This window comes from Rosa chinensis, chromosome 2 (assembly GCF_002994745.2).
Source record: "Rosa chinensis cultivar Old Blush chromosome 2, RchiOBHm-V2, whole genome shotgun sequence".
Classification (NCBI taxonomy): domain Eukaryota; kingdom Viridiplantae; phylum Streptophyta; class Magnoliopsida; order Rosales; family Rosaceae; genus Rosa; species Rosa chinensis.
Genome location: NC_037089.1, coordinates 32,678,998 through 32,701,926, shown reverse-complemented (window position 1 = coordinate 32,701,926; position 22,929 = coordinate 32,678,998). Strand labels below are relative to the sequence as shown.

Sequence of the window (22,929 nt, the reverse complement as noted above, 5' to 3'; positions counted from 1 at the left end):
CATTGGGTGGAGTGTGTTTGGGGGGTGGTAAGATAATGGCTTCCCATTTTGGAGGTAATGTGTTCAAGCCCCATAGTTGAGTTAAATATATATATTATATCTGGGCCCATTATGCCAGAGGGTTTAGTTCAAACACGAAATACCCTAATTCCGATAGATTTAAATTTCTCATTTCCAACACGACTCAAAAATCAAACCAGAATATCGATTTATGTCTGATTCGGGATTCCTCTGTTTTTTGGGTCTGTACACCGACCCTTATTAGAAAGGTTACACAAAATTTCTTCCCATAAGCTCACATCTTATTGTTCGATTCGTTAATGTTATTTAGGTATGTGAGTTATGTAAAACACTTGTGGATCAATCAAAGATGTGGATTTGTTATATGGTTTTCATAATCTTTTATTGAAAGAGAACTTTCATCAATAGCTGGCCAAGTACAACCTAAAAGCAAAGATAATTTACTCTCAAAAAAATGCATAAAAGCCACATTTATTCTCCCATTTTCTTATAAGTTTTAACTACATTGCACCAACTCCTGCTCTATTTCTCTTGCTATCAGTCGCTACATTCACATTAAGTTTAAGTTTTTGAGCATTAGTTCTAAGCATTAAATGATTAGCAGTTGTACTCGTCAAATTTGTTTTTTTTTTTAATCGCATATCGACATCTCTACCGTTCAGTTTTTAGTTTATATGAGTAGATCACTTATGCAAATTTTTAATCAAATTGATAATCCTTAAGGCGTTCATAACTGTGATTTACAATTATAAGCATGAACGATTCATGTTTGACAGATTTGGTTCGTCCATTGATTTAATGTATTACGATACCTTAACGGTCATCAATGTGGCTGAAAATTTACAAAAGTTATCTATTCATGTAGTCTTAAGAACTGAACGATCGAGATGCTGATATATGATTAAAAAAAAAAGTGGATCCCACAAAGAATCCCTTAAAATAACCAAAAAAAGAGATCCCTTAACGAAAGTGCCCTCATTATCAATATGTATCAAGCATGAAATAAACTTCATTTTGAGAATCATACAACAACTAAACAATAGTGTTAAACTCGCGAGCTCTGGCTTAAAGAAAAATGCTTATGCTCTTTAACTCGTTTAAGGCTTAAGAAAATGGACATGATCCCGGTGGCAATATGAAGACCCAATACCAACATGACAATGACCCAGAAGCTATCAAAACTAGTTGGTTTGGACCTCTTGTCTGGGTCTTCACCAACCCCTCAAAACCTCACCAGAATCATATCTTTCTGCGCAAAATCGGCTTCTTTCGATGTGGGTAGCGCCATTCACGCCATTGTTATCAAGTTGGGTTTTTGTTCGAATGTCTATATATGCAGTGCTCTCGTCGACGTGTACGGCAAATGTGGCAAGTCGTGGAATGCCCAGAAGGTGTTCGACGAAACGCCTCACAGAAATGTAGTGACTTGGAACTCTTTGATTTCTGGTTATTTGCAAGCTGGTTCGCCACTCAGAGCAACTCGTTTGTTTCTGGACATGTTAAGGGTCGGAACAGAGCCGCCGACCACGTTCAGCTTTTCGGGGGTGTTGGTGTGTTGCGCACAGTTAGAAGCTGAAGAGCTTGGAGCTCAGGTGCACGGTTTGAGCTTGAAAATGGGGCTTTTTGATGATGTTGTGGTGGGAACAGGATTGATAGATATGTATTCAAAGTGTTGTAAGGTCAGAGAGTCATGGCGGGTGTTTAATCAAATGCGAGACAAGAATGTTGTGACATGGACTTCCATGGTTACTGGGTGTGCGCAGAGCGGACAGTCTGATGAGGCAATGACTTTAGTGAGAGAAATGCTGAGGTTGGGTCTCAAGCCGAATTATGTCACTTACAATAGTTTGTTGAGTTCATTTGCTAGAATGGACTTTTGGGATTGTTGCAGGCAAATCCATTGCCGGATAGTGAAAGAAGGGTTTGATTCCAACGTGTATATTGTGGTTACCCTTTTGACCTTATATTCAGAGTCTAATAGTAGCTTGGAGGACTTCCGTGCGCTTTGCTCCTGTGTTTCAGTGTGGGATCAAATCTCATGGAATGCAGTAATTGCGGGTTTTTGTAATATTGGGAGCAGTGAGGAAGCTCTGAAGTGTTTCTCTGAAATGAGGCAGGCTGGTGTTGCTGTGGATTTTTTCACATTTACAAGCATTTTAAGAGCAGCAGGAACTCTTTCAGCACTTTTAGAGGGAAAGAAAATCCATGCTCTCATCTTCAAGAGTGGACATGCTTCAAATTTATGTGTTCAGAATGGGCTTGTTTCAATGTATGGCAGATGCGGTGCCATCCATGATGCAAAGTGGGTGTTTACTTTGATGAAAGACCATGATGTGGTCTCCTGGAATTCATTATTATCAGGTTATGCACATCATGGATTTGGGAAGGAGACTGTTGAATTGTTTGAGCAAATGAGAAGAACAGAGGTCAAACCAAATAATACCACCTTCCTGATTGTACTAACTGCATGTAGCCATGTTGGTTTGTTGGACAAAGGGCTCGAGTATTTCAATCTAATGAGAAATGATGATTTGCCTGAACCACCCAAGGTGGAGCATTATGCTACCGTCGTTGATCTTTTTGGTCGGGCTGGAAACCTTCATGAAGCGGAAGCCTTCATCAATAGCATGCCAATAAAGCCAGGTGCCTCAGTATACAAAGCTCTACTTAGTGCGTGCCAAGTTCATGGAAACAGAGAACTTGCTCTTCATTCTGCAACAAAGCTTCAGCAACTGTGCCCAAATGATCCTGCAACTTACATACTGCTATCAAATGTGTTGTTGACAAGAGGCTCCTGGGATGATGCAGCAGGAGTACGGAAGCTCATGTATGATAGAGGAATAAGAAAAACTCCTGGTTATAGTTGGATTTGATTCAACATTACAATATGAAGAAAAGGTGGATACAACTTTTAAGATGGACATAAAAATACCTGTTCTTGTAGAAGCTGAGACACTCATTCTTTCTCTTCTCCCTTTCTCCAGCCACCATCATATTTTGTAGAAGCTACAACATGGCCGTGGAATCAGGTGACGACTAGGACGAGGATGAGAAGGAGTCATCTGATGTTGGAATGGCAGGACTCGGAAAGATTTTGTTCTTAGATCCAGCTAAACTCTGAGGTATATACGTGATTGGAAATTGTATGCCAATTACCTTGTCAAATATTGAGATGACTTGTAGCATTGTGTTTGTTTGACACAATTTTACATATGTTGATTTGGCACCATCTTAAATCTTGAGTGTTTTTCTTATTACTAGTGTTAGACTATGTTAATTATACCTGCATATACATAGTAATGACAACTATACAATCTTAAGCTAGATAGAACATGCATTTGTAAATCACATCTGAAAGCCACTCTGTTCTTCTCTTCTTATTTATGAATGTAACATATAACTCATTCCTCACTAATAATCGGTGCTTGTCTACTAGAACGAATCCTGTTTGCAACATGAAGTGGTATAACCAACTATCTTATTCTGCAGCTTAGATATTCCTTTCTGATGTCGTTCTTGATCAGATTCACAGGATTTTCTAAGCCTAGAGTAGTCTTGAATTGTTTGCAGTGTAGTTCTTTTCCCTGTTGCTGTTACTTTTTTCATTACATGGTGGTTCATGGGTTCTTCAGTCCACTCTATGAGCAGCTTGGCATTGAGATCTTTGGTAAGTTATGAATGTATAATTAGTGTTCTTTGTTGAAAACCAGCTTTAAAAAGTGAGGCAAACAGCCAAAAACTTGATAGTAGTTGTTGCTTTCTATAGTTGATACATTTTTTTTTTGGCGGTTGTATAACTTTTGGTGATGCCACTCATCAAGGACCGTAAAGTGGCGTAGTTTTATTGAGAACATCAATTTTGATTTTGAGGTAGGAAGGTTGACAAGATAATACGAAGGTTTTGCAAAGTGCAGGGAAGATTACGTGGTCACTGAGCATTTGCTTGTCCATTGTGATAGAAACAATTTGATATTTGACCTCATAGTTTAAGTCCAGATGTGCTTAACGGTGAAGCAAATGCAATTAATGATGGAGCTTCAGTCTGGTAGGAATGTCTGCGGTTGCATAAAATCTGAAGAGCTTAAGTTGTAATGCCAATTAGATTACAGACCCAGTGCAGAAATGCTATGATGATTTAATGCCAAATGGGATTTAGTCAATGGCTTGCGTGGGAAATATTAGCTTGTAATGAGTGCCCATCTAATAAGTCAAATGATGTTTAAAAACCATGTTTATCTTTTGTTGAGAGAAAATTTGCCATGTTTATCTTTTGTTGAGAGAAAATTTGCACACTGTGAGCGTAAATGACCCAGCATAATTTTACTCGTATTCATTAAAAGAATAGAGTTTTAATTATTTCGAGTTCGACCCATTCAAGACAGAATGTGTCTCTTAATTATAATCCTCAATACAAGGAAACACCATTTGATTCCATTTATGAAGAAACCAATTGTGGATGTGTGTTTGTTTGTTTGTTTTTGCGGCTACACCCGGATATCTGAATGGGTTGCCTACGTACCGTTGGAGAGGAATCAAGCCATTCATAGTTCAAGAATTCCAATGGGTGAATGACTCATTGGAAGGTATTGCTTTTTGGAATAAGAATAGTGTTTAGACGAATTTGGTGTAGGTGAACCAGGGATTCGATTTGTTTGGAAAGGCTGTGACGTTTCCTGGTGTTTGGTGGAATTTGACTGATGAGGTCAGGGATTCGGATTGGATGAATCAGGGAGTCAGGGATTTTGGTTGGACTTGTGGTTGCATCTAGTGGGTCGCTAGATTGCATACGTACCCATTGTGGGATCAAACCGACCGTCGTTCATAAATTTGTATTTCTGGTGTTCGTACCAACTTTTGGGTTCGACGTATGTATATATATTTTTTGACCCCTTCAAATGTATTTCTTTTGGACACCTAATTAACAGAGTGTCCGCTAATTTGATTTGGGCACCCGCGTGTCGAGCTTTGCAGTTGGGCCCTGAGACTTGAGATGGACTTTGCACTACGTCATTTGGCTCTGAAGTTGTCAGCGAGTAATTTGGTGAGGCCCGAAACTTGCATTGAAGGTGTCTTACTTGATGATGGATATTTGATTTAGACCCCATCGAGATGAATAATTGAATCTGTGCTCAGAGTTCGAAGTGGACCGGATCTTTGATGCAGGGACTTTGATGTAGAGAAGGGATTTTGATGTAGAGACCGGGGTGTGGAGACCGGCTTGATTGATCACAATAGCTTAATCTGGTCTTTGTACAAATATATCCCCCATTTGGAATCATGCCCTTGTGTCACGGTTAAAAAAACAATCAAGCCAAATTTAATTAGTTTGGCTTGCAAGCTTGGAACACTATCACCACTACATGCACGGACCATTCATCTTAATTTGTGACCCACATCTTTAATTGCATTTTGGCTAAACAACTGCAATTCTTTGTAATCAACATAAAGACAATATTCGCTTTGCTTTACACCAATTCGCTGTGCTTCAATATTTCATTAAGTACTTTAGTAGTTTAGTCGGGCCGGAGCTTTACACCAATTCGCTGTGCTTCAATATTTCATTAAGTACTTTAGTAGTTTAGTCGGGCCCGGCCCGTTGACGACCCCTACTTTAGTTGTGGGTTGTCTTCTTGTTTATCAAATACACCACCGCTTCAATTAAACAACGCATGTTCAAGTTTGAATATTTGTCCAATTAAACAATTCAACTTGGCCTCCATTTTTTGTTTTCTTATTGATCAAACCACCGTCATTAATTAAGCAAGGCTTGTTTGTCTTCTTGCTGATCAGACCACCGCTTTAAGAGACAAAGCAAAGTGAGATTGCTCTTTCTTTTGCGTCTGGGCCTTTCTTTTGCGTCTGGGCCTTTGGAACTTGTCTTGCCTTCATACTCTGACAATAGCAATATACTAATATCAGAGCTTCTGTGCAAAGTGAGATTGCTCTTTCTTTTGCGTCTGGGCCTTTGGAACTTGTCTTGCCTTCATACTCTGACAATAGCAATATACTAATATCAGAGCTTCTGTATGCAGGCTTTGATTGTTCTCCACCGCAAAGTTCCAATTACTTTTCTTATATGTGTCGCTTGAGGCAGAAACAACTTAACCGCAGATTTCTTCTCTTTGTGGCGTTATCCTCAGCAACAACTTAAGTAAAGATCAACTGAAAGCGTTGGTCGATCATGGAGAAAACTTTGGTCGAGCTCATGAACGACCTCAGTTCTCGTAAGTTTTGGTAGAACGACCATGGCAGCGTCATTTTGGAGGGAGTTTTTAGCACATTAACGGCTGTTCGTGAACAACCAATTTTATGCAATAACTCTTGCGGGAGCAGCATCATTTTGGAGGAGTTTTGAGCATGAAACTTGGCTGTTCATGAACAACCACTCTTGTTTCAATGCTTGAGCATTTGAGGCAGCAACAACGTCAATTTGACAGGCATGGAAAGACTCTAATAGTTGTGGTCGTTCATGAACGGCCTATTAGAGTCTTGAAGGGCCGTAAGACATACGAGGATTAATTGGAGAAGCATGTATCACAGAGAAGGCATGTGTATACCTGTAGCTTTTCTCTTTCTCTCTCTGGTGGCTTCTTCTCTCGTGCGTCTCCTCTTCTTTGTATTTCTTTTGTTCTGCTGTAAGCGTTTTCTCCTCTTCGTGGCTTCAATACTGTTTAAATTATATAGCCATGTCCGTGGTGATCGGATCAGGTTTAGACTCTTATTTGAATTTGAACCTTAGTAAACCAAGTTGATCCTTTTATCCCCGGAGCATCTATATAGCATGACCAGTCAAATGAATTTGAATTTCAAATGGTGCATGCATGTTTCACGTCCCACATCTTATCATAATCTTCCAAATTTGATAATCAAGTTTGATGTGGATAAGAACACTAGCTGATCATCTTTCTTATTTTGTCATTTCCTCTTCATTTGATTTGTTCATGTAGGGACTTCATACCACAAGGAGTCTATCCGTAATAATTGATCGGAAGGCTACGTAATCTGTGGTTCAAGTAAAAATGGAACAATGTAATTTTTTTTGTCTCAACATCTTTCTAATGTGAAAATTTCTTAATAAAAAATTCTTGCTTTACACAGTTTTGTTTTGAGTTTTTTACTGAATGATGGGAATCCCGTGTATGTCTCAAGGCTCTTCGTTTGTAATGCAGGACTTGGATTTATCACGTCCTTACTTTTCGTATTCTTTGTTGGCGTCTTTGTTTCCTCATGGATGGGTGCCACTGTTTTCTCTCTTGGAGAATGGATTATAAAGAAAATGCCTTTTGTTAAGCATATCTACTCAGCCTCCAAACAAATTAGTTCCGCAATTTCTCCAGGTAATACTTTATTTGAAATTTATATTTATGCTTGGTGACTATGCATTTTATTGCATGAAGAGAAAATGCACAAGTAATTGAACACAGTAGGACGGAGTTGTACAAACCCCGTGCTTATATTATATAGCATGTGCTGTCCCAAAAGTTCATTGTACTTGTTAAACCCAAGTTCCCCCGGAGTGTTCTTAACAAAGTGAGAATAGGATTGTCATAATTAGAGAGAAACCACTTCCATCCTGTACATCTGCCAAGTATAAATTGTGAAAGTGAAAGAGGATCACAAATTTGCGAGATGTAAAATGCTTACTTTTCCAGGGATGCAGCATCTAGACAGAGCACATGTACTTTTGCAGCATACTAAAACCAGACCATTAGCTCCCATGCATGTTTGCCTTCATTTGAGACTTATTACATTCTATTATTGACTTCAGTCATGCAGAAAATAGTCTCTTAATATGTTTGATGTGTGCTGCAAAAGGATTACTATGCAGTAGAGGTGGCAAACGGGCCACTAAGCACAAGTCCGGCACGCTTAAAAGTGGTCCGGCACGGCCCAAGCCCGTTAGTGGCCCGGCACGACCCGAGCACGTTAGAATAACGGGTCGGGCTGGGCCTAAAAATATTGGCCCATTGGCCCGGCCCGGCCCGAGCCCGTAATGGGCCCGGCACGGCCCGAGCACGACATATTGTGGGCCAGCCCGTTACAAACACAAAATTTCATTTTTAAAAAAATATATTAAAAAACTACAATGATGAGATTTGAATATGAGACATTTTTATTTAAAATCTCATGACAATTCCACCAATACTTTCTTTTATATTGTCAAAATAATGAAACAAAACACTATATCCTTGTTTTGACATAAGTATTTTTTCTAAATATTAAATATATATTTATTAATAAAGACTAATCTCATAATAATACAACTATAGATTGAAGGAAATAATAATAGATACTAAATCTTCATTATATTAATAAAGATTAATCTCACAATAATATACTAAAAACAATATATTTTGAGTTTTTTTTTTCTTTCTTTCTTATAGTGGAATATAAAAAATTATTAGAAATCTAATCTTAAAAAGCTAAGATTAAGAAAAACGTTGTAGAACTTAATTTATTTTAATTTTCTAAATAGTTAAATAAAATTAATTTTTATTTGTTTAAATTAAGATTTTAAAATCGTGCTTTATAATGGGTAGGCACGAGCACGGCCCGTTATTGACCCGGCACGAGCACGGCCCGCCACAATATGGGCTCGGGCCATGGGCTGGGTCGGGCTTAATGTTTAAGTAAATGGGCCGGCACGAGCCCGGCACGATAATAAATGGGCCGGCCCAAGCCCGGCACGAAGCACGACTAGGCCCGCTTAAAATGGGCAGGGCCGGCCCGTTTGCCACCTCTACTATGCAGGAAAGAAGGAAAAGGATTACTATGCTGAATTGAATCTACCCTCCCACTTAGAAGGCAGCTCTTCCTGATGTTGCTCAACGACGTAGGTTTCAAGGTGGCGGTGGCAGATGGTGGGCATTGTTTTTCATGTGACCATTGATGATTGTAATTTAGTGCTCAGATATTCCGAAGCCTTCAAGACAAACCCAACTCTTCAGGAAGTCACGCAGCAACAACAACCACTTCAGGATCAATTCGGGGTTGTGAATCAGCTCAATACAGCTCGGGTGCGAAATGACGAGCTTGGCTTGTAATATGACACAAGCCAAGTTTGAGCTGTAGTATGTACGAGATAGCTCAAATTAAGCTTGAGCTTGACTATTAGATGTTTTTCTATATAGTTTTTGTTACACAATTAATAATAAAAGGCGTTTATAACGTAATCGTTACTATAGTTATAAAAAATAGGGGCAAATTAATACTAAACCTTTGCTTAACGCATAAGCTAGGTTTTAGATAGAGCCTCGGTCTTTATCGAGCTTCAACTATAGTGCTTGTAACATAATTTATGGAATTAGCATCTCCAATACTAGTACTGGGGTCTCCACTGGTATAGTTACTTCTCTTCAACAAAAATCCAGGTTTTCTTGGTGAAGGAAGAGCTGCATCGTTACCTAACACAGACACAACTTTTGACATGGTTGGCCGGTCATTTGCATACTCTTGCACGCACAAGAGCGCAATTTGAATGCACCGTAGAACTTCACTTATGGGGTAGGATTCACCCAAAGATGTGTCGACGATTTCCAAGGCTCGACCTTCTTTCCACAAGTCCCAAACCTGAAAACCATTTACAACAGAGGATCAAGTTAATTTTCAAAACTAATTGAGTCGGCTCATGAGGCATGATTTATGATTGTTAAAATAGCTAGACTAGCTGTACGCTTACATGTCCAACCAAATTTGAGTCAGGATTATCATAGTAGTAACCAGTGTTCTTTCTGCCAGTAACGATTTCTAGCAGTAGAACACCGAAACTGTATACATTAGACTTCACTGAAAACAGTCCTTCCATCGCATACTCCGGTGACATGTAACCACTATGACAACGTAAAGAAAAATAATTATTAAGCAAACTTCTTTCATTACATAGTTAACCAAATTTGTTGTCTTTCGATTATGTACTTGGTGAGGTTGTGTTTTCAAATTGATTGCATTCATTTAGCTTGTGGTCATAACCTGGAGAAATGAAATAACACGACTAATTAGGACAGAAAATTAAGTATGATATCGATCAAATTGGAGGAAACTTACTATGTTCCAACCACCCGATTTGTACTTGCTGCAATTTGGTTTGCTCTGAATATTCTAGCCACACCAAAATCTGCAATTTTTGGATTCATATCATAATCCAGTAGAATATTGCTGGCCTTTAGGTCTCTGTGGATGATTCTTAATCTCGAATCTTGATGAAGATACAAGATCCCTCTAGCAATGCCAAAGATAATCTCTAAGCGTCTTGTCCAATCCAGAGATGTCCTTTTCATTTCATCTGGAATATGTTTTTAGATTATATAACTTTCTTGCTTGCTTTAACTTAATTTATGGTACTACAGCGAGAGGAAGACATACTGAATATGAACGAGTCCAGGCTTTTGTTAGGCAGGTATTCATAGATTAGCATCTTCTCTTCATCTTGAATGCAATAGCCTAAGATTCTGACAAGGTTCCTGTGTTGAAGTTTTGCAATCAGCACAACTTCATTCTTGAACTCTTCATTTCCCTGGCCAGAATTTTTACTTAGTCTTTTCACGGCTATTTCTGTTCCACTAGAAAGCACTCCCTGAAATGAAAATTAATTCAAAACCTTACTTATTGTACCAAAAACTACTAGTATGATAATTCATATTCAGCCCTTGATAATGCATTTACATAGTGCATTCAGAAAAGAGTGAAGAGTGAATAACAATCTGAGTTGGAGTTGATTGAGACATTAATTGAGGACAACTACCTTATAAACGGGCCCGAATCCGCCTTCTCCAAGCCTGTTCGAATCAGAGAAATTGTTTGTGGCTGCAGATATGGTGCTTAGATCAAAGAAAGGTATATCCGACTTTAATCTGCTATCATCAGGATCTGTTCTACTAGGAAAATCTTCCAAGTAGACTGAAGGTGTGATCACACCAAATGAAAATAGATTTTGTCTTTCCGTACCTGTCAACAATTAAAGAAACCAAGAATTTCAAGTTAACTATTGGTTTTTCTTAAAGCAGCTTGAAATTCTTTCATTTAAGTTTAGTGTGCTATAAGGTACAAATTGAGCAAAATTGATCGACAATAAAAACTGAAAATTTCATCTTGGTAAATCAACCTATTGACATAGTGACTTACCTTTTCTCTTCATCTTTGTGGACCAATATGCGATAGAGATCACAACAAAGAACACTAAAATAGATGCTATCGTAATTGCCAGCTTTCCCTTCTTGCTAAGAAAACCATTCGACTTCTTTGCGTATTTAGCTACAAACATATATGGCCAAAAATTAACACAATGTACTTAAGAAAATGAGTAAGAATAGACTAAAAATGTACCCTCTACTATGATATGTAAAACCAATATTAGATTTGAACAAAGGAGAAGGAAGAATTACCTAATTCAATTGAATCAACTCGAACATATAAATCTTGAGTGACACTCGTGTAAGTCCTTGTATCCATCAAGTCCCCGTACCATGTCACACATCCATTCCATTCTTGCGGGTCACCTGCACTCGAGTATGCCATGCAAGAACAATTCCTTAAGCATTCCTCTTTACATTCTTTCGGACCCAAGGTCAAGTTTACATGCGCAGTAGATGAGTCTGGTGCCTTTACTGGTGACACCATCACGAACCCTTCTCCGTTTTTACACACAGATGCTCCTTTTTTCCTCACACACCCACCCGAGCCATCTTTCAAGTACCATGAATGGTTCAACTTAGGTTCAAACCCTGGTAAGCATGCACACTCGAACATACCAGCATTGTATACGTAAGGGTCACAGTTGCTATTTGGACCACACTCTCCATAGTTGTCACATAGCTCTACCGGGCCAGACCAATACTTGCTCCATTGGTGTTGCTGATCTTGCCACATGGACCGTTCGAGGATTCCCGATTCAACAAGCACCATCCTTGAGAAGATTGAGTCGTCCTTAATTCTATCCATGACGTATAGCTCATCTTGATTGTTCACAAAACTAACGTCGAAGATTGAGTCGAACTTAAGGCCATCCATTATGGGGACACCACTCCATCTGTGCCCGATCCAAGATCCGGTCCGCCACCGGGGAGCTTGACCTTTGTACAGAAACATCTGTGGAAACCCTTCTGGATCAATCCTAGCTGAGAAATTCCCAGTTCCCGGGTCATCTTGGGACTTCCAAGAAGTTAGGAACCGGTTAAGCCCAGATCGCCGGTTCAGCCCAATTTTCATAAAGGGAAGCATTGTATTTGAGGGATAATCAAACCCTTCCCACAGGCTCCGTCCATTCTCAAACAAAACAAAGTTTCCTGTATCCAGCAGCTTGGCCATAGAGTTTTTTGGATAAGAGAGAGTAACATTAGCTGACCAAAGAGGGAGTTTTCTGTCCTTTCCATATATGACAAGACCTCCATCTGCATCGATCACTAGAAATCCAGAGGAATCATTGATAGGGTTGTCCCTATTTGCCACCCAAACAATGGTTTGCTCTGGAACTTTGTCAAACCAAACTCCAACATAACGTTTTTCAGAATTTCCAGGGCTGAAGAACCCTAGCGCAAAGAGCTTCTTGCTTGAGACTAAAACGTCGCCGTCTTTGATGGTTTGGTTTGGAGTAATGGAATCAATGGAAATGCAAGAGGGTAGATAAGGAAGCAGGAAGATGAGCAATGCAGTGATCATAGACCATTGAATAGAATTCATGGTTAGGTTTCTAGTTTTCTAACTCAGTGACGCTGAGATCTATTGATTTGGGGGGAGTAGCTGAGATCTTAGATGTTATAAATATTGAGGAAAGACTGATTGAGGGATTTTCCTATTGTCTTGTATGAGTCAATTTCATTGCCAGCTGGATTGACTTCAACTACAGTGACGCTGAGATTGATTGATTTAGGGGGAGTAGCTGAGATCTTAAATGTTATAAATATTGAGGAAAGACTCTGATCCATGCTAGCTAGATTGACTTCAACTACAGTGACGCTGAGGTCGATTGATCTAGGGGGAGTAGCTGAGATCTTAAATGTTATAAATATTGAGGAAAGACTCTGATCCACCTGGATTGACTTCAATACTAAACTTTGTTTTATGTATTAAATATAGTTGAAGGAATCTTATTTTCCATGAACTTCTGGTTTTGTATTAACATCTTTCTTTCAAAAAGTCAAGATTAATCTTTTTTTTTTTTTTTTTGAAAAGGGCGATTAATCAAATTTTAATAACTCCTGTCTTGTTGGAGTGCAACATGTTGGAGAGAGACATGAGAGATGTGGAATATACTTTGGGGTTTGATTTTGGTGAAGATGCGAAGCAAGTTATAATACTAGTTCACTTTGTTTTGGTTTTTGGGTTTTGGGTTTTGATTGTTTTCAGTTATGGGTTGTTTTTGTTTCTCAAAAGGGAAAATCGTCCAAACAGTGTCTGAACTTTTCCACACTATTAATTTTTATACCTATTACTTCAAAAAATATCAAAATGGTACCTGAGTATTTGAGTTCGACCCAATTTCCATACCTAGCAATAGTAAAAACGTTAACTCCGTTAACTTTTGAGGGGTTAAACCGGTACTTCATGTATTTTGGTACAGTAAATCAATTTTAAATACAATAAAAATCTAAAATATACTCCAAATTTTGAGGCTGGGGAAACTCGAACCCATCCCAAAACGTATGCAAATAAAAGCCCAAATCACCAGAATGCTTGCTGGTATTAGTATGTGGCAAACAAAAATTTGTTGAAGGATATCGACATAATGTGTGCCTCTACAAACTAGGGTTTAGAGTTGGAATAGGAATGTGTTCTAGGTATTCAATTGTAATCAGATTCTATTACCTTTTTGGGTACCTTGTAACTCCCTATTTAAAGGGCTCCTATTATCAATGATAACACACAATTCTATTCTCCTACAACACGTTATCAGCACGAGTTCTATCCTAAAAAAAAAAAAAAAAGGGAAGGGAGAAGGGCAGCCCACCAACTGCGAATTTCCGACCAGATTCCAGCAATCCTATTTTAGCTACACGCCTGCATCAACATGCGCGTGTATAAAGAATCGTGAAGCAAAGCTTTAAATTATCAAGTAAGTTTTTACGATTAAAGTTCTTGCTTTCTTGTATTTAAATTCCTTTTATTTTCTACAAATATTGGAATATATGTTGCCAAATGAGTTTGATATTTAACAAAGCGGAATTGTGGGGATTCACGCTTAATGAACTAAGAGTGTTCGTATGAACTAAGAGTGTTCATAATTAAACGAACTAAGAGTGTTCATGTGAACTAAGAGCGTTCACAATGCTTAGACTAAGAGCGTCCGTAAGCATCAAATTGTGACCATATTAAAACACCATTGTTTGGTCTAATCCAAAAGAGATTCTTGGAAACTGATTTCTTGGTAGCATAGCTCGGAAATCTTATTGTTTTAGTTTTCGTGGAAGTTTAACTCTGAAACTAATATATCTTCTCTTCTTATTTTCAGGATGTCGAATGAGCCTAGACTCGACTTTCCCATGCTTGACTCAACAGGCTCGGATTACCACAGTTGGGTAACCGATGTTGAGAACCATCTCACTTCAAAGGGAATATTACCCATAATCCAGGCACCTAACCCGGATCTTGTGTTCGTGCAAACACCTACAGAGCATGCTCAAGCAGTTATCTTGATGTGACGCCATATGGACAAGGCACTCAGATTGGAGTATATGTCGATCAAGAATGCAAGAGAGCTATGGGTAGCGCTAGAAGAGCGCTTTGGCAATGTCCAAGATTCCCTCCTCCCTGACTTGAAGGTTCAATGGAATAACCTGCGCTTTGCTGATTTCAAGTATGTTGCTGAATATAATTCAGAAGCTCTTCGCATACAGTCCATGTTGAGGTTTTGTGGACAACCTGTCACAGAGCAAGAGCTAATTGAGAAAACTCTCTCCACCTTCCCTGTTTCAGCCATTGTGGTATCAAAGCAATACCGTACTGAAGTCAATGCTGGATGGATCACGAGGTTTCATCAGCTTATCAATGTTATATCTGTAGCTGATCGAGAAACATGATAACATTCTCGTGAGGAATTATAATTCAAGGCCCATTAGAACTAAGACCATTCATGAGGCGAATTATAATGCACCCAAAGGAGGGCGCAAGGAGCGGTACCCTAAGAATGGGGGACATGAGGGACGTATGGGCCCATATAACCGCCCTAACCAGGAAGGAAACCGCAAGTTTGGTGCGGATACACGTGGTGGTAATGCCACACGTGGGAGAGGGGGTCGTGGTATCCCTAGCCATAATGGTGGCTCAATGGGTCGTGGTGGTGGCACCAACCCTACTAGGGAACGCCCGCAACGTGCACAACGTGCACCTCAATTAAAGGGAGGCAACCACAATGATGAGTGTCATCGATGTGGATCAATTGAGCATTGGTTCAAGCAATGCAAGGCAAGCGAGGAACTAGCTGCAAGATACAAGGCATATAGGGACCTGAGAGAGTAAGAAGTGTACCTTGCAGAAGAAGAAGAAGAAGATGGTGGAGATGTCAATCTCACCATAGAGGACTTCAAAGCTGAAGATGAAGTGCACAAGGATGCAACAGACTTTGATTAGATTAGTCCTTTTATTTTTCCAAGAACTTTTGTAATGGCAATTTGCCTTAGTCAATAAATGACAATTGTATTAACTCTTTCTGATGTGGCAAACCCAATAAAATGTGATGTCTAGGAAAGTCATTGAGATTATTGGTACTTAAGAGAGCCTCGCTCCACCAACGTCTCTCTCTACTTTCCTGGTCATATTTGATTGGAGTTACCAAATGGATAGAGTGACTACAATGTGTCTTACTTTGATTTTATTTTGGATTAGATTTTGGAAACTTTGATGTAATCATTGGCTATTAATAAACTATCAATTCTTTTACTTAATGTCTTGGACATACCTTAATTCGAACTTTATTATATAAGAGCCAATGGTTTTCATGTGGAAACACATTATGAGAATGGATAGAGTTCTTTTGCATCACCTCTAATGACTACGGACATAAACGAGTATTAGAGAAACTTATGTGTCGCTCTAGTGGGTTGTATGCAACCACTATTTGAGTTAGAGGTGGCAAACGGGCCGCTAAGCACGAGCACGGCACGGGCCCGGCACGCTTAAAAGAGGCCCGGCACGGTCCAAGCCCGTTAGTAGCCCGGCACGACCCGAGCACGTTAGAATAACGGGCCGGGTTGGGCCTAGGAATATTGGCCCATTGGCCCGGCCCGCCCCGAGCCCGTAATGGGCCCGGCACGGCCCGAGCATGACATATTATGGGCCGGCCCGTTATAAACACAAAATTTCATTTTGTTTTTAAAAATATTTAAAAACCACAACGATAAGATTTGAATATTAGACCTCTTTATTTAAAATCTCATGACATTTCCACCAATGCTATTTTTTTATATTGTCAAAATAGTGAAATAAAACATTATATCCTTATTTTGACATAAAATATTTTTTTAATCTCATAATAATACAACTATAGAATGAAGGAAAGAATAATATGATATTATATCTTCATTATATTAATAAAGATTAATTTCACAATAATATACTACAAGTAATATATTTTGACTTTTTTTTTTTTCTTTCTTTCTTTCTTTCTTGTAGTGGAATATAAAAAATATTAGAAAACTAATCTTAAAAAGCTAAGATTAAGAAAAATATTGTAGAACTTAATTTATTTTAATTTTCTAAATAGTTAAACAAAATTAATTTTTATTTATTCAAATTAAAAATTTAAAATCGTGCTTTATAGTGGGTAGGCACGAGCACGGCCCGTTTATTGGCCCGGCACGAGCACGGCCCGACACGATATGGGCTCGGGCCATGGGCCAGACCGGGCTTAATGTTTAAGTAAATGGGCCGGCACGAGCCCGGCACGATAATAAATGGGTCGGCCCAAGCACGGCACGAAGCACGACTAGGCCCGTTTGCCACCTCTAATTTGAGTTATTGAATCCAACCGTGTCATGAGAGACGACTTATGAGATTCTGACACATATAGGCTTTAATATGATGATCCGTGTATTAAAGACTTTACACGGACATCCATTTTCAGAACGAAGAAAAGTAAGAACCAAGAATTGGTTCGAGGAGCTGCACATGCGCCTCATGGCGCCATGATTGTGCAAAGATAGGCCATACATGGACGGCGCCGCCTACCCCCTGCGGCAAATACATGGCATTGACGCCATAAACTCCTCTCTCTACTTCTCAAGTCTATTGTGACATTATGGCTTAACCAAAACCTTCATTGGTTGATTATAAAGCCCATGTTTCGTTCTGTAAAGCCTGTTATTTAGGATTGAGACCATCCTATGCAAAGGAAATTGAGGAAATAATTCCATTCTTACAAAGAATCTAAGAGAATTCTATGGATTTGATCAACCAACTTGCGGACCATATAGATGTTTTATGGTGTTGGTTGATACGCAAACACGCTGGTCACGTGTTGTGCCATTATCCACTCGTAATGCTGCTTATACTACACTCCCAGATCATCCCATTCAGTCAATTTGCCTTGATAATGCTAGAGAGTTTACATCGAAAATTTTCGATCACTATTGCATATTATTGGGTATTGATATCAAGTATCATATTCCCATGTACACACCCAATTGGTCTCGCGGAAAAGCCACCATTAAATGACTACGATGGTAGCCCGGACATTGGTAATGCGCACCAATATTTCCGCTTGGGTTATGCAATATCGCATGCAGCTATGCTAATTCGTCTACGACTCATAGCAGCCACTCAACTTTTATTTGCGTTACAGCTAGTAACTGGGTTCGAGTTTAATATCTAGTATTTATGCATATTTGAGTGTGCGGTTCATGTGCCAATTGCGTTGCCACAGCGCATCAACATGAGTCATTGCAACGAATGCATATATATATTTGTTGGACATGAGTCTCCAACTATAAGTTCGCTATGTAGAACCCTTGACAGGCGATCTCTATTTCGCTGAATTTGCGAATTGTCACTTTGATGAGACAGTCTTCCGGTCGTTAGGGGGAGATTAGAACGTCAATGTTCAACAGGAACGACAGGAATTGTCGTGGTCTGTCCCTACTATGTCTCATCTTGATCCCCTAAAAGTGACGAGATCACATATACCTACTGCAAACATGCCTGCAAGGATTGATGTCCCCACAAGAGGATATGGTGCCACCCAGAGAAGATGGGTACTGCACCACTACCATGGATGGTAGTATGGTGACGCCACAAAGGTGGCATAATGGCGTCATAGGCCATGGGTTCCGCTAGAGAGAGTAGGAGACCCATAGGTTCGATGGATTCTCGCCCTAAGAAGAGAGCGAGTTTGGCACAACTTGATCCATTGATCATTGATACTCAAAATCCGTCTCATGAGAATATTTTGGATTGTGGTTATGTCCAAGAGACATCGTTGGGGGACGCCTTTGAGACCAATGACATCGAACCTTACTCCGTTGAAGAATGCCAACGTAGAGAAACTTGGCCTAAATGGAAAGATGCGATCCAGGTTGAATTGAATTCACTAACGAAGAGGAAGGATTTCGGGCCTAAGATGCCAACACCTCCTAACATAAAACCTATTGACATTAATAGGTCTTCGTTAGATAGTGTGATGAGAAAAAGAGATGGCAATCTCACCTTATGGCGCAAGGTTTCTCACAACGCCCTGGAATCGACTACGAGAAGACATATTCTCTCGTAATGGATGTCATTGCACTCCACTACCTTGTCAGTTTGGTAGTTTCCAAATAACTGAACATGCAGCTTACGAATGTGGTCACTACGTATCTTTATGGGGATCTAGATACGGAATATAATGAAGGTTCTTGTGGACTTTATTTACCCAAGTCAAGTGGCTCTAGACCACGGAGCGCATTTGCAACGAGGTTGAAATGCTCACTAAAATGACTACTTGATTGGGAAGGGATATGATGAACTATGCCCACGCTTTTCCATGACAAGTTCCGGATTTGCAATGGTCGCAGTTTATGTTGACAAACATAATTGGAACCCTTGAGAGTTAAGGGAAACCGCTGAACACCTGAAATCCGAGTTTGAGAGGAAGGACCTTGGGAGAACACGGTTCTATCTAGATTTAGAACTTGTATACCGTGTCAATAGACATTTTTGATAAAGTCAAAGATGCACCATGGTCGTCCGTAGTCTTGGCCCTAAAAGGGATCCGTTTCGTCCTAGGGATGATGACGAAGACGTGCTAATAGCAGAAGTGCTTACTTATGTACAATAGGCGCATTATTGTACTTAGCACAATACAAGACCGGATACATCAATTATTATGAACTTGTTGGCTAGACATAGCCCCGCGCCAACGCAACGCCATTAGATTGGTATAAAGACAATCTTTCGATATTTGAGAGGTACGATTGATATGGGCTTGTTCTATCCCTACAGAGAAAAGAAATGACGGAAGTATGGGATCGGATCCCACAAGGCAAAATGCCACCTTCCGTGCTCCTCCTCCCCTCTATCAAAATGACAACATGCACTTCTAAATACTGAAATGAACCAAATCCGATCAGAGGATAATGTAGCGGACTTATTTACTAAGTCGTTAACATGTGAAGAGCATCGGATTGAGAAAGCTATCCGAACTCCCATGATTGTAGCAATCAGGGGGAGATATTGACATCAGGGGGAGGCATGATGTCTACATGTTCGATCTCGAAGAGTGAAGGACGTGTTGTGCTCTTTTTGTCCTTCGACCAGGGTTATTTTTGTCCCACAGAGTTTTTGTTACCTGGCAAGGTTTTTAACGAGGCAACAATCAAAGCGTCATCACCAAGTTTAAGCGGCACAAGGGGGAGTGTTGAAGGATATCGACATAATGTGTGCCTCTACAAACTAGGGTTTAGAGTTGGAATATGAATGTGTTCTAGGTATTCAATTGTAATAAGATTCTATTACCTTTTTGGGTACCTCGTAACTCCCTATTTAAGGGGCTCCTATTATCAATGATAGCACACAATTCTATTCTCCTACAACAAAATTATATATATTATTCCGTTTAAAAACACTTTTTCTTTCACCATTCTGTCATCTTCCTTCTCGTGTTTTGCAGTCTCTGAAAGTATCTCTCTCTCTCTCCTCCTCCTCCTTCATTCCAAATTTCCAGCCACAAAGTTTCTAACTATTAATTTTTCTTCTTAAGTTGCAAATACCAGTACCCCAAAATCTCAATTATTCCTTCTCCAATTCTTCTATTTCTTCTTTCTTTTCCTCTGTTTTCTTCATATCCTCTATTCTCCTCCATATCTGTTAATATATTTGGAGATCAAACCTCGAACTCGCCGGCTTTCATGGTGTATTTGTCTCAATAGATGGTTTTGAACAAAAAAGCCTCGGTTTTGTGCCGAGGCCAGCCCTGACTCTCTCTCCTCTCTTCAAAAACAACATCGGAAAACCCAAGAAGCTTTCGGGCTTCACTCTGCCACCATCGCCGGTTGTTCGGAGTAGGAGTCGGAGGAGATGATGCTCTAAACACTACCAACCACTCCACCCTGCATCCCAGCGTGCCCCGAAAATCATGGGCGGAAGACTAAGCAGCGTGGTGTCCAAAATTATAGGCGGAAACAGTGTCGTCCACAGTTCCTTCGCTTTCTCCCATCGTCTTTGAGCCAGCATAGGCCTCCCCGTCAGCAAACACATCGTCCCCGATAGACTCCTCCCCGTCAACGACGAGCTCGTCTGGGACAACGACACGCTGTTTCCCCAACCTTGTATCAATCGCATCGCCGACACAGTCGGAAAGTAAGAAGGAAATGTCATCATTGAAGTCAGAGGAGATGAGGCGGTCGACGGTGAGGGCTAGGGTGTCGGTGTGGGGGACAAGGGAGTTAAAGCGTTTCAAAATGGCGAGGCAGCGAATGAGGGTCTTGGTGTCCGAGACCAGGTCGAAGATCTGGAGGATCACAAGGTCCGGGAGCCGATTGAAGCAGTCCATTTTCGTCCTCAGAAAGAGAGAGAGAGAGAGAGAGAGAGAGAGAGAGAGAGAGAGAGAGAGAGAGAGAGAGAGAGAGAGATTTGAGCGTAGAGGGTTTTAGCGAGAAATGGGAATGTCATGGTTTCGGTGGAGGAGAAGAAGAGGATGGAGATAAGTGGTGGCCCGTCGATTTTAGAGAAGGTGAATAGTAAAATTATGAAAATATCTTCAAAAGTTGACGGAGTTAACGATTTTACTGTTGCTAGATACACAAATTGGGTTGGGCTCAAACATTCAGGTACTATTTTGATCTATTTTGAAGTATAGGTATGAAAATTAATAGTCTGGAAAAGTCCAGACACTGTTTGGACGATTCTCCCTTCTCAAAATTACATCTTGGATCTTTGATCTTTGATCTGGAAAGAGGGAGAAAGAACAGAGGGAGAGAGAGTAAAAGATTGTTTAGAGACCAATTTTCCAAAAAAAAACAAAAAAACATGAAAGGACAAACATCGCCTTCAAAAATTGCCAGCTGGCAAACGACGTAACGGAGCTAACGATTCTAGGTACCAAAATTTGATCGGGGTACGAATCTCAGGTACCGTTCTAACATTTCTGAAACTTGATGTACCGAAGTTTATAAAGTGAGATAGTTTAGGTACCATTTGGACCAATTTCCTTTTAGATGTACATGAGTAGAGCACTTTTGTAAATTTTTAGCAAACTTGATAATCATTAAGGCGTTCATAATTGTGATTTACAATTATAAGTATGAACGGTTCATGTTGAACGGATTTGGTTTGTCTATTGATTTAATATATTACGATACCTTAGCGATCATCAATTTGGCTGAAAATTTGTTGAATTGATCTATTCATAGAGTCCTATGAACTAAACGGTCGAGATGCTGATATGTGATCGAAAAGTAAGTCCCACAAAGGATTCTTTAAAATGACAAAAAAAAGGACCCTTAATGAAAGGGCCCTCATTATTAGTATATATCAAGTATAAAATGAACTTCATTTTGAGAATTATATTACAACTAAACGATAGTGTTGAACTCACGAGCTCTCACTTAAAGAAAAATGCTTATGAACTAAGCATATCCTTGATGTAAGTATTTAATTCGTTTAAGGCTTAAGAAAATGGACCTGAGCCCCGTGGCAATATGAAAACCCAATATCAACATGAACAATGACCCAGAAGCTATCAATACTAGTTAATTTCGACCTCGTCTGGGTCTTCACCAACCCCTCAAAACCTCACCAAAATCATATCTTTCTGTGCAACAACGGCTTCTTTCGATGTGGATAGTGCCTTTTGTTAAGCACATCTACTCAGCCTCCAAACAAATTAGTTCCGCAATTTCTCCAGGTAATACTTTATTTAATTTATGTTTATGCTTGGTGACTATGCATTTTATTGCATGATCACAAGTACTTGAACACAGTTGGGATGCAGCATCTAGAAAATGCACAGTACTTGAACACAGTAGCTAATGCTTTATTTAATTAGTTCCAGGGATGCAGCATCTAGACAGAGCACATGTACTTTTGCAGCATACTAAAACCAGACCATTAGCTCCCATGTTTGCCTTCATTTGAGACTTATTACATTCTATTATTGACTTCAGTCATGCACAGTCTCTTAATCTGTTTGAAGTGTTTAAGTACATTGTGAATTTACTTTAGCAAGAAATTTACAATTTACTTGATAGTAATCGAAGCTACTCTACCCTGCACCTGCCACCTGAGCCCGAATAAAGATAAATTGAATGGTATTATTAGAACAATGTAATTTCAGAAATATGCTTTGATTTGGATTTTGGGCTGAGAGCTACATATTCCTTGCAGACCAAAATACCACAACTTTTAAAGAGGTAGCAATTATCCGTCACCCACGGGTTTATTACATCAACTGTTACCCTTCAGGTTCTCATCTTTATGTTTCTCTTCATTTGTTTCCTGTCTAAAATA

General features: G+C 39.6%; 2 protein-coding genes across 10 annotated transcripts in view; one reads left to right on the top strand and one right to left on the bottom strand.

Moving 5' to 3' along the window:
- Positions 1 to 1,029: 1,029 nt before the first annotated feature.
- The window catches only part of LOC112187795 (pentatricopeptide repeat-containing protein At1g11290, chloroplastic-like), a 37,583-nt gene continuing 15,683 nt past the window's right edge, over positions 1,030 to 22,929 (top strand). Inside the window, exons 1-4 of one of the 4 annotated variants that reach the window (XM_040514992.1) lie at positions 1,030 to 2,919; positions 3,006 to 3,143; positions 3,575 to 3,688; positions 7,191 to 7,358. In XM_040514992.1, coding sequence (XP_040370926.1) covers positions 1,176 to 2,894 — 1,719 coding nt within the window. In that variant the 5' untranslated portion in view covers positions 1,030 to 1,175 and the 3' untranslated portion in view covers positions 2,895 to 2,919; positions 3,006 to 3,143; positions 3,575 to 3,688; positions 7,191 to 7,358. Of the gene's footprint in view, positions 3,144 to 3,574; positions 3,689 to 7,190; positions 7,359 to 22,806; positions 22,846 to 22,929 lie in introns of those variants that run through there. The other 3 variants (XM_040514991.1, XM_040514990.1, XM_040514989.1) reach the window with 3 other exon arrangements.
- LOC112187788 (G-type lectin S-receptor-like serine/threonine-protein kinase RKS1) lies at positions 9,022 to 12,882 on the bottom strand. 6 transcript variants are annotated; one of them, XM_024326720.2, is made up of 7 exons: positions 11,403 to 12,880; positions 11,143 to 11,271; positions 10,763 to 10,965; positions 10,384 to 10,594; positions 10,066 to 10,303; positions 9,701 to 9,851; positions 9,022 to 9,591 (listed from the first exon to the last, which is right to left on the bottom strand). In XM_024326720.2, the coding sequence occupies exons 1-7, from the start codon at positions 12,694 to 12,696 to the stop codon at positions 9,283 to 9,285; spliced, it is 2,535 nt and encodes an 844-aa protein (XP_024182488.1). In that variant the 5' UTR covers positions 12,697 to 12,880; the 3' UTR covers positions 9,022 to 9,282. The 6 variants fall into 6 exon arrangements, 5 of the variants coding, with proteins under 5 accessions (XP_024182488.1, XP_024182489.1, XP_040370919.1 ...); XR_005806848.1 differs by lacking the exon at positions 9,022 to 9,591 and adding an exon at positions 9,937 to 9,990 and having other exon boundaries at positions 9,832 to 9,851; positions 11,403 to 12,881; XM_024326721.2 differs by lacking the exon at positions 11,143 to 11,271 and having other exon boundaries at positions 11,403 to 12,882.

Bases quoted from the DNA above. Each gene is read 5' to 3' on its own strand.
- LOC112187788 (XM_024326720.2), bottom strand. From the start codon at position 12,696: ATGAATTCTATTCAATGGTCTATGATCACTGCATTGCTCATCTTCCTG. The intron at 10,304-10,383 runs GTATGTCTTCCT...AACATATTCCAG, and splicing joins CCTGGACTCGTTCATATTCA to ATGAAATGAAAAGGACATCT. The intron at 9,852-10,065 runs GTAAGTTTCCTC...ACGTTGTCATAG, and splicing joins AATCGGGTGGTTGGAACATA to TGGTTACATGTCACCGGAGT.